Source organism: Thalassophryne amazonica, chromosome 15, assembly GCF_902500255.1.
Source record: "Thalassophryne amazonica chromosome 15, fThaAma1.1, whole genome shotgun sequence".
In the NCBI taxonomy this organism is placed as follows: Eukaryota; Metazoa; Chordata; class Actinopteri; order Batrachoidiformes; family Batrachoididae; genus Thalassophryne; species Thalassophryne amazonica.
This window is the reverse complement of record NC_047117.1, coordinates 69,227,947-69,244,682: the sequence shown is the minus strand read 5'-3', so window position 1 is coordinate 69,244,682 and position 16,736 is coordinate 69,227,947. Positions and strand designations below refer to the sequence as shown.

General features: G+C 39.8%; 1 protein-coding gene across 1 annotated transcript in view; it reads left to right on the top strand.

Annotated features, from left to right (window-relative positions):
- Nucleotides 1-16,736, top strand: part of si:dkey-92j12.5 (multiple PDZ domain protein) — a 103,892-nt gene that overhangs the window by 51,952 nt on the left and 35,204 nt on the right. Inside the window, exons 21-28 of the mRNA XM_034188677.1 lie at nucleotides 3,464-3,760; nucleotides 5,131-5,242; nucleotides 6,654-6,808; nucleotides 8,205-8,382; nucleotides 11,166-11,276; nucleotides 13,098-13,172; nucleotides 15,638-15,709; nucleotides 16,168-16,267. Of these exons, the coding sequence (XP_034044568.1) occupies nucleotides 3,464-3,760; nucleotides 5,131-5,242; nucleotides 6,654-6,808; nucleotides 8,205-8,382; nucleotides 11,166-11,276; nucleotides 13,098-13,172; nucleotides 15,638-15,709; nucleotides 16,168-16,267 (1,100 nt within the window). The remainder of the gene's footprint in view (nucleotides 1-3,463; nucleotides 3,761-5,130; nucleotides 5,243-6,653; nucleotides 6,809-8,204; nucleotides 8,383-11,165; nucleotides 11,277-13,097; nucleotides 13,173-15,637; nucleotides 15,710-16,167; nucleotides 16,268-16,736) is intronic.

Sequence of the window (16,736 nt, the reverse complement as noted above, 5' to 3'; positions counted from 1 at the left end):
ATCCTCTAAATAAAACACACACACACACACACACACCCTTTCCCTGCTACGGGAAATATCCCTGAATAATTCATCACTCCTCTCACCTTGAACATTGCACTTCTGAATAATAGCACTTTCTGAAGGATAGATGCAAACACTCAGAGTGGAGCATGTACGTACATTCCATATTTGTGCATGGCTTGCACGTGCAATAGCGCACACGTGCATTCTGGCAGCGCTGCAGATGATCAGAGAGCGGAGGCCGACCGTTTGCTTGGGCAGCCTCAGATTGAGGCGGTTGAGGCCTCTTCGCTATCAGACCGCCTCTGTTTAGACAAGACAAGCTGTCCGCGTGGTGCAGTTAGTGTAGATGACTTGCGTATCCAATCTGGCAACGTGGACACAACGCACATATTGGATTTTCAGTGCCTTCAAAGAGCATCTACTGGGTAGATGGGAGGGGCCATTTTAATGATGTCCTTTGAATTTTTACTAAATTACATCATTTACGTCGTAACAAAATGTATCGAGGCTTATGCAAATCATCTATTTAATAATCAATTCCAGCCACTCCTGGCCCTGTTTGCAAACCCATATTTCCAGAAGAATACACATGAGATATTTCCTTTTCTTTTGTATCTTGCATGAACAATGAGTTGTGCTACCATGGTGAAGGATTCAGGGTTACATCCTGACTTCAGTCATGGGGAACAGTCAAACATGTCCTGATTATAGCTTGCTGTTGTCACAACTCAATTCAAGTTTAGTTTGGGCTGTTGCTGTTTGGAATCATTTAGCATTGGCTTCAAGAAAATCTGAGAGACACAAATCGTCACCCAAATCCCTTTAGCTGATACAGAAGACCTGATTGTTAGCTGTTTTATTAACAATACAATCAGAACAATCAGATAGTGTATATAAGATACATACCTTTTTTAATTACTAGAAATATTTACACAGCACCCCAGAGTGCTGTGTAACCAACCTACTGTTACATTTTTATAATGAAACATAAAAATGTTTGGAAAATCACTGAAAAAATGCTGGCTCATGCTTGCATTAAATACTTCAAATACATATTTGGATAAAAGGCGTCTCACTGCTGCCACATATTTTTTTTAGACTTTGATGTCATGAAATTCTGAAACTGATGTCAGAGGTTTGATGTATTTATTAGTATTTTGAGAGCAGGCATTTGTACAGAAAACTACATTTCCACTATCTCATGGAGTTCCTGAAGTATGGTCATTGATGTATTTTAGATGATGACCTCTGATGTGACCCTAACCTTTGACCTATGACGCTGACAGAGTCTGTATTGTGAGAAGACAAACCAGAGAGTTTACCCACCAAGTTTGATTTAAATTGCTCTTTGTGTTTTGAAGATATCGGCCTGATAGAAGAGATAATGTGGCTTGCTGTGCTGTTAATTCAACTAACGAAGAAGACTGTGCTCCAGTATGTCAGACGAGTGAGATTTAAGTGTTATTTAATTTGTATGCCAGCACCATTAGCACTAATTAACAGGTATTGTGAGCTTGGCGGCATTAGCTATATTGATCATAGCACAGTTATTGAAGCTGTGCTCGTTGTATTTGTTTTTAATACCCAAAATAATACCCAAATTAAATGAGTGCCCATAATACTTATTTCATTTGTATGCTAGCAACATTAGCACAACAGGTATTAATAGCTTGGTAACATTAGCAACATCAATGGCGCCATGTCAGGGGTAAGTACATTTTTAATACTTGCTCCCTATTCACCCATTTATAAGAACCATTGCTCAGTCCACAAAAATATGTCTTCATGAAACACCCAAACCAAAGTTACATAGCGCGTTAGCCTTAGCTATCTTGGTAACAAAAATAATATAACGCAATGCTAAAATACCCTTGGCCGTATGAGCATTGTGCTCTCTTTATCTGTTTTATTGCCTTTTGTAATTTTATTGTTATTTTTAATTCACACTGTAAAAAAAAATGCTGTGAAATTTACATAAAAACAATGTAAAATCACTACAGAAAAGTATTGTAAACCCAAAACACATATTTTTAGTTTCAATCACAGTGGACTTTTGTAAACTATTTTGTACATCTAACAAAAACATTCTGTTTTTGTTAGATGTACAACAACATGTGATTCTAATCAAATGTATTTGTTGAAACTACAACTATTTGTAACAAAAACTGAGAAATACTATAATACGCATTACAAAACAATTGTGGTAAATTGACATGCAAACATTGTAAAACCTATACTTTTAGTCAGTTCTTTTTAAAAATACAAGAATTATATGTAAGTCACTTTACAAGTTTATGCTACAGCCTAACTTTAACATGATTGATGAAACAATGCAAATTTGGGTAGGCCTATAGGCTACAGGTAGGCTGTTTGCAGCTTGTAGAGTAGGCTAGGGAGTAGGCCTATAAGAAATTATTATCGCTATAGTACTTCTGTTCAGTCATAATCCTTGCATGCTTTGTTTCTTTTCATTTTAATGCGATACAATACTCAGACTAGGCTCTCTTTTTTTGTAGATTTAACAGTTTTTTAATGAGTCAGCCGTGATTCATTCACTGTAAATCCATTTACATATTATGTCTGTAAAGTTATCTACTGTGCTGTTGTATTTTTCACAGGAATTCCCTGGTAACCACAGCTGCCAGCGTTTTCCTGTAAAAACATTTTTTTTTTTTTTTAACAGTGCATTTATTTATGATTGGGGGTAACTTGGTGCCCATGTTTTAATTCTGTACAGCAATTTGGTTGACTGCTGTCATTTTAAATATACTTTAGAAATAAAGGTTGAGTTGAGTTGAGTAAGTGTACTACCAATAGAATACCACACAAACACAGTTGCCAATAATCACACACTATTAAAATTATTGTAAAACACAATTACTCATACTATAAGTTGTGTTTTTCTTAAAATAGCTTTGGTCTTGCAACTTACATACTAAAAAAACAAACATAAATAGAACTTTTGATGCTGTGATGCAATAAATATGCCTAAAATATTTGCAGAGTACTACACACACACACACACACACACACACACACACACACACACACACACACACACACACACACACACACACACACACACACACACACACACACACACACTTATATATGTGTGTGTGTATATGTCTTCTACTAGGAGTAAAGAATGTAATTCCAGTGAGGGAGTTGGAGCCAGCCACAGGGGATGTAATGGTGATATAGGGAGTGATGCACACAGCAGTCTTGTTACTTGTGCAGTTGGGTTTGGGTAAATCACAGAATGCATACGGTGGCTTCGTCTGCATTTGTGTCAGGAGGAATAATCTTCGCTAGCAGCAGTAGTAATCCATACTTTCTGCGTAGAAATGATTCATTAACACCATGCATTTTTTTCTTTGTCTCTCTTGTTTGGTGATGAAACAACAAATTTCACCCGACCCTTACTCTTCTTTTCCCATCTTCTCCCACATCACAGGATAACCTACGTCCCGGCCCATCAGGTGGACGAGTACCGTACTTGTCTATGTTTGCCACCTTTGGCGTCCATCGCAGCAGACAGTGACCCTTCCTCGCCCACGCTGCCAACACCTTCTCCAGAGCCACCGTCACCCCGATCGGCCAGTCAACTCCAAACCTCAGCTTCAACGTTGGATTCGCTCACTGTCAAAGCGTCTTCTTCATTCAAATTTAAAGCTGCTGCTTTAGATCCCACCACAGCCGGTGTGTCTGCATTTTCTAAAGTCCCGACCATCAACCCAGCTTCTGACTCAAGGTAATGGTACTAGTCCATATTATTTGTGGCATGTAATCGCCACTCAGGCTCCAAAGTGCTAAAGCTCTCAGGCTATAATAGACTTAAAGGCTCCAGCTGGATCTGCCTGCAATAGACAACACAGACTAATAGCTACATTCTGTGGGATCAGAGTTCTTCCACGTGCAGTAATTTTCCACACAAAATGGTTTCACCTTTTCTCTTTAATTACAACCGTAGATATATTACTCAAACCCAACATTTCTGTCGTCATATTAACGATCTGTCACTGTAATTAAGGGGATGCGTGTATCGGTGTGGAGCCTTTTCCACTTCATATTTTTGTCTTCTCTATTTCTTCTACACGGTGAAGGCAACAGTTTCTCCAAATGTTCAATCTCTGAGTTATATTTAGCCATTTGCTTCTGAATCTCACTGCTGACTCTCAGCGAAAATGAACTGTTTTGCATCCGTCTGTCTCGTGTTTCGTTCCGTCCGCACTCCTCGGCGCTCACTCTTCCCTCCTCCTTCACTCTCGGCAGTCAGGACATCGTCTCTTAATCAGCCGATCTTCTCTCTCTGGTGCTCAACGGGTCTACATCTCTCACACTCAACTAGCCCACGTCCTTATCTCGTCACCTGCTTTATCCCCCCCTTGTCCCTGCCCGCTTCCTGCTTTCTTTCAGGCTCGGTGGAACCATTTGTTCTGCCCTCTTCTGTAACTTAACTGGCTACGGGCTCCTGCTGTGCAGATAGCGCGGCTATCATTCACCTCCACGGGCTTATTACAGCTCTCCACATTAAATATATTCATGAAAAATTCTCTCCATCTCTGCCTCTTTCTACACGTGCGCACACACACACATAATGACGCTACCTTACTGTGACCTCACTGGCAGAAAATGTGTATTTTTAGGGCCATTTGCTGCTGAAGCTGTGTATCTTCTCAAGGCCCTCTGAAATAGATTGCTACAGTATAGGCCATGTCTTGCACTGTCAGGACTTGAAAAAATTGCAAAGTATCTCAAGATCCCAGTTATTGACTGCAATTCTCCCAATTCTCCAAAATGGCATTGCTGAACATCAATATGCTATTTATTAGTAAGAATAGTATGCAAGTACTTATTGTTAAAGAGGTCATATTATATGCATTTTAAAAAGATGCAGCCACAAACACACACACACTGCTGTTTGGAATGGATGCAGGATCCCTGAATTATTTTTTTCCAGTGAAAACTGGCGTTCCTCAGGGATGTGTTCTGGCTTCAGTTCAATTCACTTTATTTAGTATATAGTGCCAAATCATAGCATAAGTTGCCCCAAGATGCTTCACATAAGGTCTAACCTTCTTTGAAATTGTTCAATGCTTGCATTGACTGGGTGTTGGGTAGAGTTATGGAAACTGACTTTGTAGGTGAGGGACGTTTTACTGATCTTGACTTTGTGAAAAATGCTGTGATCTTTACAGAACCAGTGGATGCTCTGATTGCAGCTCTTCAGAAGGTGACCAAGGAATCAGATTGCCTGGTTTAGTGATTGACCTGGATTAAGGCTGAGATCCAGGCTTTCAATGACTTTGTGGACTCAGCCATCAGAAGTGTATTTGAATGTTGAAGAGACATTCACTTACCATTACTTACTGACCTTCATGTTTCTGAGCCCTCAGTCTCTGACATCAGGAGACACCTGGGAAGAGCTTATGAAGTCATGAAGTCACTGGTCAGAGGTGTTTGGCAATGCTGATACCTTTGCAATAGTACAAAGGTACAAATCATGAGGGTCTTTGTCCTTCCTGTCTCACTGTGTGGCTGTGAGACAGATAGTAACCATGACCTAAGGTGATGGCAAAATATGTCTGGTACTCTGTCTCTTTGGAGGATTCGTGGATACTGGAATTACTTTGTGTAAAATGAGCAGTCACTTAGAGAGACCTGGATGAGCAGTACACTTGCACTGTGAGGAAATGTCAGAGTTGACATTTTGCACATGCAACATGTTTCTCCAGGCATGGTCCAGCACACAGGTGTCTCAGCGTTGAGAACCCCAGGGGTTGCAGATGGCCAAGGGGATGCCCATGTTTCTTTTGAGAGGTGGCAATGGACCAGTTGTCTTCCTGAGTAGTTGCCATGCAGGACCCAAGATAGATAGATAGATAGATAGATATATACTTTTAATGTCCCCATGGGGAAATTTGTCTTGGACTTCTCAAAAATCATGACCCATACAAAGATACAGAACAAGACATAAACAGTTCATAACAATAAATAAATAAATACATAAATAAAGAAGGCGGTTCCGTATTGTGGTGAAGACAGTGATACGCTACACCAGCGCAATGTCTCACACCTGATTCAGCTTGAATTATGCAAACAGTATGGTACTGCAGGAAATCTGTCTCAAGTGGGCACTTCTATAAAACTGGGGGAACGTGTAAGGAGACTAGTTCAGGAAGCCACCAAGACTCCCATGACAGCTCTGAAGGTGTTTTAGGCTAAATGTGATTGTATAAATGCAACGTGAGACAGCTTTGTCTGTTGCATCACCAGTTACACAGTTTCACAGTGGAGTGGAATAGAGAAGGTCTGTATACTTTCTGGTAAACTGAAATGTAAAAATCCATGCTTTTTTCTACTCCACCAAGAAGCTATGATTGGATGGAAAAAAGTTCAGCTTGTTAAACTTTTGGCATAACATGCCACTAGTGGCCACCCTTCATGTTGCTGCAGGTACTTAGCTACATTTCCATTTAAATTAATAGAACATTGTAGTAGGGGCATTTTCAGGCATAAGTTGTACTTTTTCACACAATATTCAGTTTCTATCCATTGTATTCATTATATACCCCTGCCCCCCCCCCCCCCCCCCCCCCCCCCATCACTAGGGAAAAAATCCCAATTTTTCTACCTCATAAAAGAAGGAAGAAGCAAATGAAGATGGACATACTCTGGAGGAGAAAAAGGATAAGAATAGCACAGGTGGAATTGTACCAAAGCTGGAGGTGGATGGAAAAGAAGAGGTAGAAGATGGGTTCCATTCTCATGCCATTGTGTCGTGGGATCATCCGAGAAGGTTAGTCCTCCCGTGTTGCCAGTTACAGGTTTTATTTTTGTACTTTTTGTTCAAAACTCTGTGCATTAGGGCTGAGTGTGCACACTCGGTACAGTGATGGTTCAGAGAGAAACCTCTGTTGTGATGTTTTCTTTCCTGTATGATTGTCCGCATGTGAACAAAATAATTTGGACCTGATTTTGACGAAACGTAGTGGAATGAGTGAGGGTCAGTCAAGGACAAAGTGAGTTGATTTTGTGGAGAGGCTGTTAAAATCGAAGATCATGAGTCAATGTCATATTTTAGGCTACAGTCAAGTCCAAAAGTATTTGAACAGCAATGCTATTTTTGTACTTTTTCTCTCTGCACAGCACCTCAATTGAGATGAAATGAAATGATGATGTTCATATCATGTAGACTTTCATGTTCAATTAAAAGGGTTTAAGAAAAATATTGCATGAGCCATTTAGTAATTACAGTCATTTTATACACAACCCCTCCATTTGCAGAGGAGATAAGTAAGTGGACAAACTGAAAACAAGGATTATTATTCAAACAAATCACCACATTTACAGCCATTTATCTTTTGTGTATCCAGGAGATGGAAACATGAACAACTTCAATACACTCAGTGTGTCTTGAACTTCATTTATATCAGTTATTGAGAAATACAAACAGTATGGCACTGTACTCTGTGACTGAACAGGTCTGATACTCATCTCAGTCTTGTCTTAATTTAAAAGTAAAAAAAATGATTCAGCATTTAATTGCTGCCAGACAAGCCTGCAGTTTAGTAACAATGAGATTTATTACCAGCAATAACAGATAAATATGTCTGTGTGTCACCAACATTACAGTGGAAATGAATCCCATGATTATAATCGGACCTTCCCTCTGGAGGCTCCAGCTTCCTCACACTTCCAAAGACATGCACATTATGTAAACTGGATTATTAAATTGACTAAGTATGAGTGAGGGTGTGGATGAGTGTCTGTGTATCTCGGCCCTGTGGTAGCTTGTCCACACTGTATCCTATCTCTTACCCAATGGCACTGGGATTGGCTTTCACCCCCACTTCCCATGACCCTTAATTGGAATACACAGATTTAGAAAAAGAATGATGCTACATAGTTATGCAACATATAAATGGAACAATAGTAGACCTAGAACAGCACCCTGAGGTACTTCTCCATACATTGCATTGACAAATTCACAACATATATTGACTTATCTCCTAAAACAATAAAATGCGGGTAAAGAGAGAACTAATGGGGGGTACTAATTGTCTTTTTCAGGTTTACAAACTTTCAAACCAAGTCAGTCTTTGTCAGGTGTACAAAAGATGAGCACTCTCTATCACTGCATAGAGTACTTTCAGCCGTGCACACTTTAGTTATGGATCTTCCTTATGCTTTAGCGTGCAGTTGATGCGAGCAGCCGGCCAGTCCCTGGGTATCAGCATAATGGGTGGCAGAGGTATGGGCCGCAGACTAAGCAGTGGAGAGATGATGAGGGGAGTCTTCATCAAACACATCAGCCCCGACAGCCCAGCAGCACATAACGGCACCCTCCGGCCCGGAGACAGGATACTTGAAGTACGTGTGTCTCTGTGTGAGTGTGCGTGCTGCATACACAGAGATGGAGACACATTTACAACAAATGGAAGGAAACAAGATTGTGTGTCACGGGTTTATGGTCTCTCGGTTGCATCATAAAAGGTGATGTTGTGGTTGGGTAGTTAACAATTCTGTTGTTGGCCTTACTGTAAAATGTTATGCAGGATAAATCAACAGCGAGTACACAGTCAGGACCACAAATCATATATTTTTGTACCTTCGCATGCCATCACAATGGAGATTATAATTAGGGTTTTATGTTAAAATTAGGTTATGGTTATGATGTTTGGTTAGTGCCAGAGTTCGGTTTTGGGTTAATGTTTGGTGTTAAACTTAAACTTAAGCCCAATTTAGGTGTAGTGGATCAATTTAGCATTAGTTTAATAGGTTAATGTTGCAGTTAGATTATTAGGTTAACCCTCTGGGGACGACACTTTACTAAATTATAAATAACTTTTGAATGATATGAGATAGAAACGTTTTTGTTTTGTTTTTGTTTTTGCTGAAAAGTTAACTCCGTGGACTTTCAAGCCAGCCATCGGCCATCTTTGTACTCCTCATAGAAGCTGTGTGATGACGTGCGCACCGTCACATGGTTTTCCAAAATCCAATCATAGGGCAGATTTACCTCACATGAAAAGCCAAAGATCGTTTTCAGGAGTAATGTGTTACTAGTTGGCCCGTTTGAATAGCCCCCTGGGTGCTCCAACGAGTACATACTTTTAGTACATAGTCAGTGTGTCCTGCGCCATTACGCACAGCAATCAGTGAGGCACACGGAGCAGACAGAGAGCCTCTGATGACAATCTCACGTGCTCAAACAAAGAGTGTGTAACTATCAGGATTGCTCCACTAGTTTGCATGTGAATGTTACTGGATAACTCGGTTGCTTTCTCTGCGTAAAGCACTGTTTACCATATCAATGGACAACAAAACACATAGACCATTTTGTATATATTGTTCAAAATGTGCATTTGTGTTTATTGTTTGAACCTTTTTGTTGTACAGTCTTTTACACAAAACCTCAAATTACCTTTATAAAGTGTCAAAAGAATTATTATAGTTTGCTGTGTGTTTTGAATAAATGTGTGTGGAGAATTATTTTTCGCTTTATTTTTTTCTTGCCTATTTTTGATTGTAAACCTTTATTATACTTATAAAACACAACAAAAACATATATATTCTGAAAGCACAGGTTGTCCTGGAAAAAAAGAGACATAAAACTTGATTGTGGAATGCAGGGAGAGCTGTTAACAGCAATAATAAAACATTTATGCCAGGCGAGTGAACTGTCCAAAAAATGCCCTTGGACCCCACAGGGTTAAACTGTTAACCTTAAGTAATTTATTGTTAAGGTTACATCATTAGGCTGTGAGGTTAATTTTAGAGTTGGGTTATTGGGGTAAAATGAGGTTAGGTTAAAGTTAGCTTAGGGTTAGGTTATAAAGTTAGCAGTAATTTGTTAGGTGAAATTAGTTCATGGTTACGGTTAGCTTACTAGATTAGTACTAAGTTGTTAAGTTAGGGTTATGTTCATTTTAGGGTTAGTTGCATTAGGTTTGTAGCTTAATGTTAACAGTTAGGTTTTTATATTGTAGTAAGGATAAAGTTAGTTTAAGGTTAGGATTAGGTTATTGGTGAAAGCAGGTACACGTCTCTTCCGGCTAAGTGGCGAATCCAAAGGTGACAATTCATACATCTGCCACTGGCTGGTCAGTGAAAACATGCTTGGTCTGTACGCTTGTCTGTTGAAATCAGCTGGTTTAGTTTTGTCTCTAGCTTGCGTCTATCAGCCAGCTGATAGCTTTCATTGCCTGGAACAATGAGATTTCTACACCAAGCTGACCTGAAATTAATCATTGTACATTACATTGATTTTATTGATGAGTCTGACCCCTTTGAAAAGTGACCAAATTACATGTATTTGTACTGAGTTCTGCAATGTTTTCCCGACGAAAAATGGCCACCAGAGAGTGCTGACGTACTGCCCTACCTTGAGAATTAGCTCAACACAAATTTGTTAGGTTCAGGATAGGTTAAAGTTAAGTTATTAGGTTGTTTGGTTGAAGTTAGGTTAAGGTTAGGTTGTTAGGTTAACATTACAGTTTGATTATTGGGTTCAGGTTAGGTTGTTAAGTTAAAGGTACACAAAGTTTAGGTTGTTCGTTGGTTAAGGTCAGGACAGCATTAGCATCTTAAGTTGAAGTTTTTCAGTTAGGTTTAGGTTGTTGGGATGTTAAGTTAAGGTTATGTTTAATTTAATAGCTTAGCATTAGGATATTAGGTTGCTAGGTTCAGGTTTCTTAGGGATAATGGAGGTCTACTTTGGTGATATTTATGTCTGTGTAGTTGCTGTCTTTTGACCGTCTTCAGGGGTTGTGTGAAGAAAGTATTTGCCAGTATGGATGTCCTTCTTGATTCTTGTCAGTTCATCCTGAGTAGATAGCAACAACCACAAAATAAATAAATAAAATAAACAACAACTAAACTGAACATAATGTTCATTACGATGGAGGACTTATCTCACAGCATTTGAACAGGTTGAGCCTGACATCAACATGGAAAAGACTCAATACAATATCATGTTGTTCCATTCATTAAATATTTAAAGATGTGACTGGCAAAATCCAGAGGTTTGTTTGCCTCCTTACGTGAGGCCATGGTTCACAACATCAATGCTATTTTGCTGTTTAGACATTTAATGACATCAGATTTTAAAAAGTGCTTCTGTCCCCCTTCTGCTGTGTTTGAACTCGGCTCAGGTGTGTGGTGTGGATCTACGACATGCAAGCCATGAGCAGGCGGTGGAAGCCATCCGCAGTGCTGGAGACACTGTGATGTTCCTGATCCAGTCTGGACAAGACAAAATGGAGGTAGGCCATCTTTTTAAGGGAGTCATATTGTCCATAGTTGTTCCCTGTAGTGGCCCTAGATTGATGTTCTATGGTCTACAGTCTAAAGCACATCACACAAGCATCTTTGGGGCATATCCACTTCCACTTTGCTATTTCCAGGATGTGTAATCTTACTGCAAAGGCACAGAATGTGAAGGGTTTGTATTCAGTCACTTAATTAATCACGGGTATGTTGTGGGCATGAGATGGATTGAAGTAATCAGATCATCATTTATCATTGTTTTAAGAATCAGGTGCACTTCAACCTGGTGCATTGTTATTTAAATGGAAGACTCAGAAGTGAAAGGTATTCTGGCAAGGAAACAAATCTACATGCAAAATGTCAAAACACTCAAGTGGATAATAAATGTAAGAGGCATTCATTCACCAAAGCTCCCTGAGGTGAAACCTTTCCTCCAATGCCTTGTCCTCCTTGTCTATCCACCTAATCTCCTCCATATTGCATTTGGTGGAGCCGCCCCACACCTTGCCATGGTTAACCCTTTCATACTCAAGACCCAACCTCCAGCTATCAAAAATGAAGCCACCCACAACAGCTTTGAGCAGGTCATCAAAGAAGTCTGTGCTCCAGTAGTTTCTTTGAGTTTTTCATGTTATTTAAATTTTTTATACTAATGGCATTTGCACTTTTAACAGCTATCATAGCTTGATGACAAAAGGTCCAGATAATCCACGATTACTGAGGAAATAAGATGGTTATCATTTTTGTCACGTACACCCAAACCATCCGTTATAAAAAACACCACCCAGTTCCCAAAAATACAATTTCAGAAAACACCCGAACCAAGGTTAGTCTGTTAGCTGGTGGTTCGGTAACTTTGAGATGGGGTCGTGTTCAGGCTTCGTTCATTCAACCCAGGTAACACAGCCTCACACATGGTCTTTACCCATTTTTTGGGTTTGGCAGGATGTGGACTGCCAACAATGAAATGCCAGAACAGCATTCTTCGAGCTTCAAAATGGCTCTTTCGGGTCTCATGAAGCCTATGGTTAGCATCAAGGAGAGTTTGTCCAGTGTATATATAAGGTCTATGGTCTTGCTGCTCCGTACCCACAAACTTGAGGGGACAGAATACCATCATATGGTACAAACCAGAGTTGATAACCTTTTGAAAACTTCAGTTTGATGTGTGATAAGGGGGAATATGAGTGCTAATGTGCATCTCTATAGATCCTATATGGGTATCCATATCCCATATGGATCAAGAATGAATTATAGACCAGATGGCTTTCTTGGCAACTCCACATCTACAACCCCAATTCCAATGAAGTTGGGATGTTGTGTGAAATGCAAATAAAAACAGAATACAATGATATACAAATCCTCTTCAACCTATATTCAATTGAATACACCACAAAGACAAGATATTTAATGTTCAACCTGATAAACTTTATTGTTTTTGTGCAAATCTTTGCTCATTTTGAACTGAATGCCACTGTCCCAGCTTTTTTGAAATGTGTTACAGGCATCCATTTCAAAATGAGCAAATATTTGCACAAAAACAATAAAGTTTATCAGTTTGAACATTAAATATCTTGTCTTTGTGGTGTATTCAGTTGAATATAGGTTGAAGAGGATTTGCAAATTATTGTATTCTGTTTTTATTTACATTTTACACAACGTCCCATCTTCATTGGAATTGGGGTTATACACAAATTTAAGACACCCAGTAGCTGAAAAGCTGTGACAAAAAGCCCCTTTCAAGAGATGTGTCAGATGTGCCCTATTAAATGAGCTCAAATTCACAATAACATCAGCATCTTCGGTTTCATCAACAGTCGCTGATGTGCTCCAGCCACGACAGACTAACTCCTTCACCATTGACCAATGCCCACAGGAGCAGCAGTAATAAGGTATCACTCTTCCCAGCCCGGCTGCATGATGTATCTGCTTTAGGAAAGTGAACGTGATGTAAAACTTACTTCTGCCTGGAGGGAATGTTTTATTTTCCAATAAATTACCAGTTCAAGCAGCAAACAGCAGTCAATACTTTTTAACAATTAAATGTTTATCACTCCTACTTTGGAATTGACTAGAACAGATGACAAGCTGTGAAAGTTCTCTTCCTTCTGATGTTTGGATTTAAAAAAGTAGTTTGATCTTTTTCCCCCTTTCCCAATTTGGAATAAATATCACACTATATGTACCTACTGCAACAAAACCAAATGTGAACATGTTTTCTGTTTCATTAAAACCATAAATCCTAAAGTCATAAAGTGGCAAAAATGCTTTTTAGCAATAAGTAAATCATACATAGTTTGAGTTGTCTGTAGAAATACTATCCAGTAAGGATTGCACAATACCACTTTTTCATGTTAGATACTATACTGATACAGGAATCTTTGGTATCGGCTGTCATAGGGCATAAAGCGTGGTACACCCTGGACAGGATGCATGTCTATCGCAGGGCCTTGTTTGTTTTCCTTTTAAAATTTCTGATATCCAATCCTGTAATTTCCGTGACTATCAGATGAATACTGATCCAAAATATCACCTCAGAGCACTCCTGCGATCCAGAATATGGCAAACCAAGGACAGCTGTCAATAATTAGTTGATAATAAAATCATTGCAAAAAAATCTGCATTAAATACAATCCTGGTCTTCTCTGAATTATTAGAAATGGTGTTATTTGATCACATAAATACTCACTCACTCACTCACTCATCTTCATCTGTTTATCGGGTCGTGGGGGCAACAGCTCCAGCAGGGGACCCCAGACTTCGCTTTCCTGTGCCACAATGACCACCTCTGACTGGGGGATCCTGAGGCGTTCCCAGGCCAGTGTGGAGATATAGTCTCTTGACCTAGTCCTGGATCTTCCCTGGGGTCTCCTCCCAGGTGGACGTGCCTGGAACACCTCCCTAGGGAGGCACCCAGGAGGCATCCTTACCAGATGCCCGAACCACCTCGGCTGGCTCCTTTCAATGCGAAGGAACAGTGGCTGTACTCTGAGCTTCCCACGGATGACCAAACGTCTCACCCTATCTCTAAGGGAGACGCCAGTCAGCCTCCCAAGGAAGCCCATTTCAGATGCTTGTACCCGTGATCTAGTTCTTTGAGTCATGACCCAACCCTGATGACCATAGATGAGAGTAGGAACAAAGATTGACCAGTAGATCAAGAGCTCTACTGAGCCCACCAAACTGGTACACTTACAACTACTAACACCACAATTGCTTTTGGAAACATCAAAAGCAACAAAAGACCAAAACAATGAGTCAGCAAATCTGTCTTTGAGTGTCCTGCTCCCTGTGAGAAGCTGCTGTTTATTACATGGATTCCAGCACAGCTACAACTGAGAAGAGCAAGAAAGCTCAACTCTGCTCAATCACAGCGTTGCCATCAGGCCGAGGTCTTGGAAAATAAAGCCCTCCTGAGTTATGGTTTGGTGTATAAATAAAATGAATACTGATAGAATAACTCCATTAATGTCAATTCTGTCATTTGTGCAAAGTTAAGATATAACATATATCTTTTAATGTTGAGTAATGCACTAATTCTGAAGTTTTGTAACAAACACAGACAGATGGCATTCTGGGTAAAATGTACCTCCACTACACTGATTGGTTGATTAATTCTATGTAACCCATCACGTTAATGTGAGGTGTGTCGTGTGTTGGTGTTTACAGATAAATGTGCTTTTGTAAAATATGCCATTTTTTATTTGTAAAAAAAAAAAGGCATTTTCAAAACAAAAAAAAAAGCCAAGTTGTAAGTTGTATATATATATACACACTTGTATGTGTGTGTACATTACTGGGCACTTTTCAGAAACACATTGTAACTCAAAGAGCTTTAACTTACAAAAAAAAAAAGAATACTCAAGTGTGAATTTGTACCAGTGTCTAACATCCATCTGTTTACTTGTTTACCAAGGTCAAGTGCAGGTGGGGGCGTTGTCTGAGCAAAGTAGAAATTCCATGGAAATTAGTTGGGTACATTGTAAAAATATTGATTTAAAAAAAACTACTCAATACAAATGTGGTTCAAAATGCAGCCCATTATTCCTGAACCCAAGGTCCACTTATTCACCAAATCTAATTAAAAAGACACTGCTTGTGCCTTTTTGAGATACCCTCCCTCAAACAAACGACTTCCCAATGTAGTCAACACTTCAATAATCCGAGGACCATCTCTCCATGCAGTTTCATCAAAATATGTCATTTCTGTTACGGTATGTGCAGGGGTACCTGAAAGTCTCATTTGAAATAACCTCTACCTGTGTTTGTTTGTGGAGGTCAGGATATGTTTAATAGATAAATATATGAATAACTGATGTGTACAGGGCTGTATGTGTGTTTCCCCTCCTGATCGTAGGAAGCAGAGGTTCCCAGCGGTCTGTTCGTTAACCTCTCCCCTACAAACCCCTTCACTCCCATTCCCTTTAAGGTTGGTAAAGTGTGGTGTACAAGCTGGTGTGCAGTATCATAAAAGCAGTTTTCCATTAGCATATGCACTAAGTCTACTTCCAAAACCTTAATTAACGTGCATATTTCTGGATGGAATCCTTATAGTTCAAAGTCGTTTGCATCTACCTTGTTTGTTTAAACCCTTTGTTTTTTTCCCTTTGATGGAGATGCATTCCTCTTTAAATAGGCGATACGTTCTTTTGAAGTAATTTCCCAGTCTTTTAAGGTGGTTACAAAATAATGCATGATTCTGGTCATCTTTCATGCTATTTTTAGCTGACATTAAATCTATGTTTATTAATTCATCCCATTCGTCAGTTTTCACTACTGCATCATGCATACTGAACCAAGCCTCAGGGGTAGTCCAACTCACGCCTGCAGGACCCCCTGAGGAGTCTCTAACTCTGCCTTTTAAATAATGCAAAAATCTTTCCCAAGGTACCATCGCCAACACTAAAAAGGAAGGATCAGAGAAGCCCCATAACTGTTAAGACAGCAGTCACGGTGACAGCGGAAGATGAGGATGATGGCAGCAGAAGTAAGTCTAAATTGATGCTACAGCTGAACTGGGATTTTGGTGTTGTGGCCAGTCGTAAATAAATGTCACCTGATGCCCTTGAGACAAAAAACTCAAATACCTTCAATACATATACCACTACTGTTTCACTTATCAGGACTTTAACAGTTAAGCCTCGGTCCCACCGAGTGAAGAAGGAGTGAAGAAGGAGCCACGCACCCTGTTTTTTTTGTATCGTGAGCTATCGTGGCATTATAGTGGCTGAGAGTGGCTCTTAGAGGCATTATCTTCAGTTAACGAGGCTCCTCTCTCAGCGTGGCGCTAATTTCAAGATGTTCAAAATTTAGCAACAACAGCGCGGCGCAGTTTGTGTTCGAGTTACTGCGACGGCTTAGAGGCATTTGCGTGGTGCTTACGAGTCTGCAAAAAGTCCATTATCCGTGCGCCTGGCACCTTCGCAGGACCTGAGAGGCTATTTTTGGAACAGCTC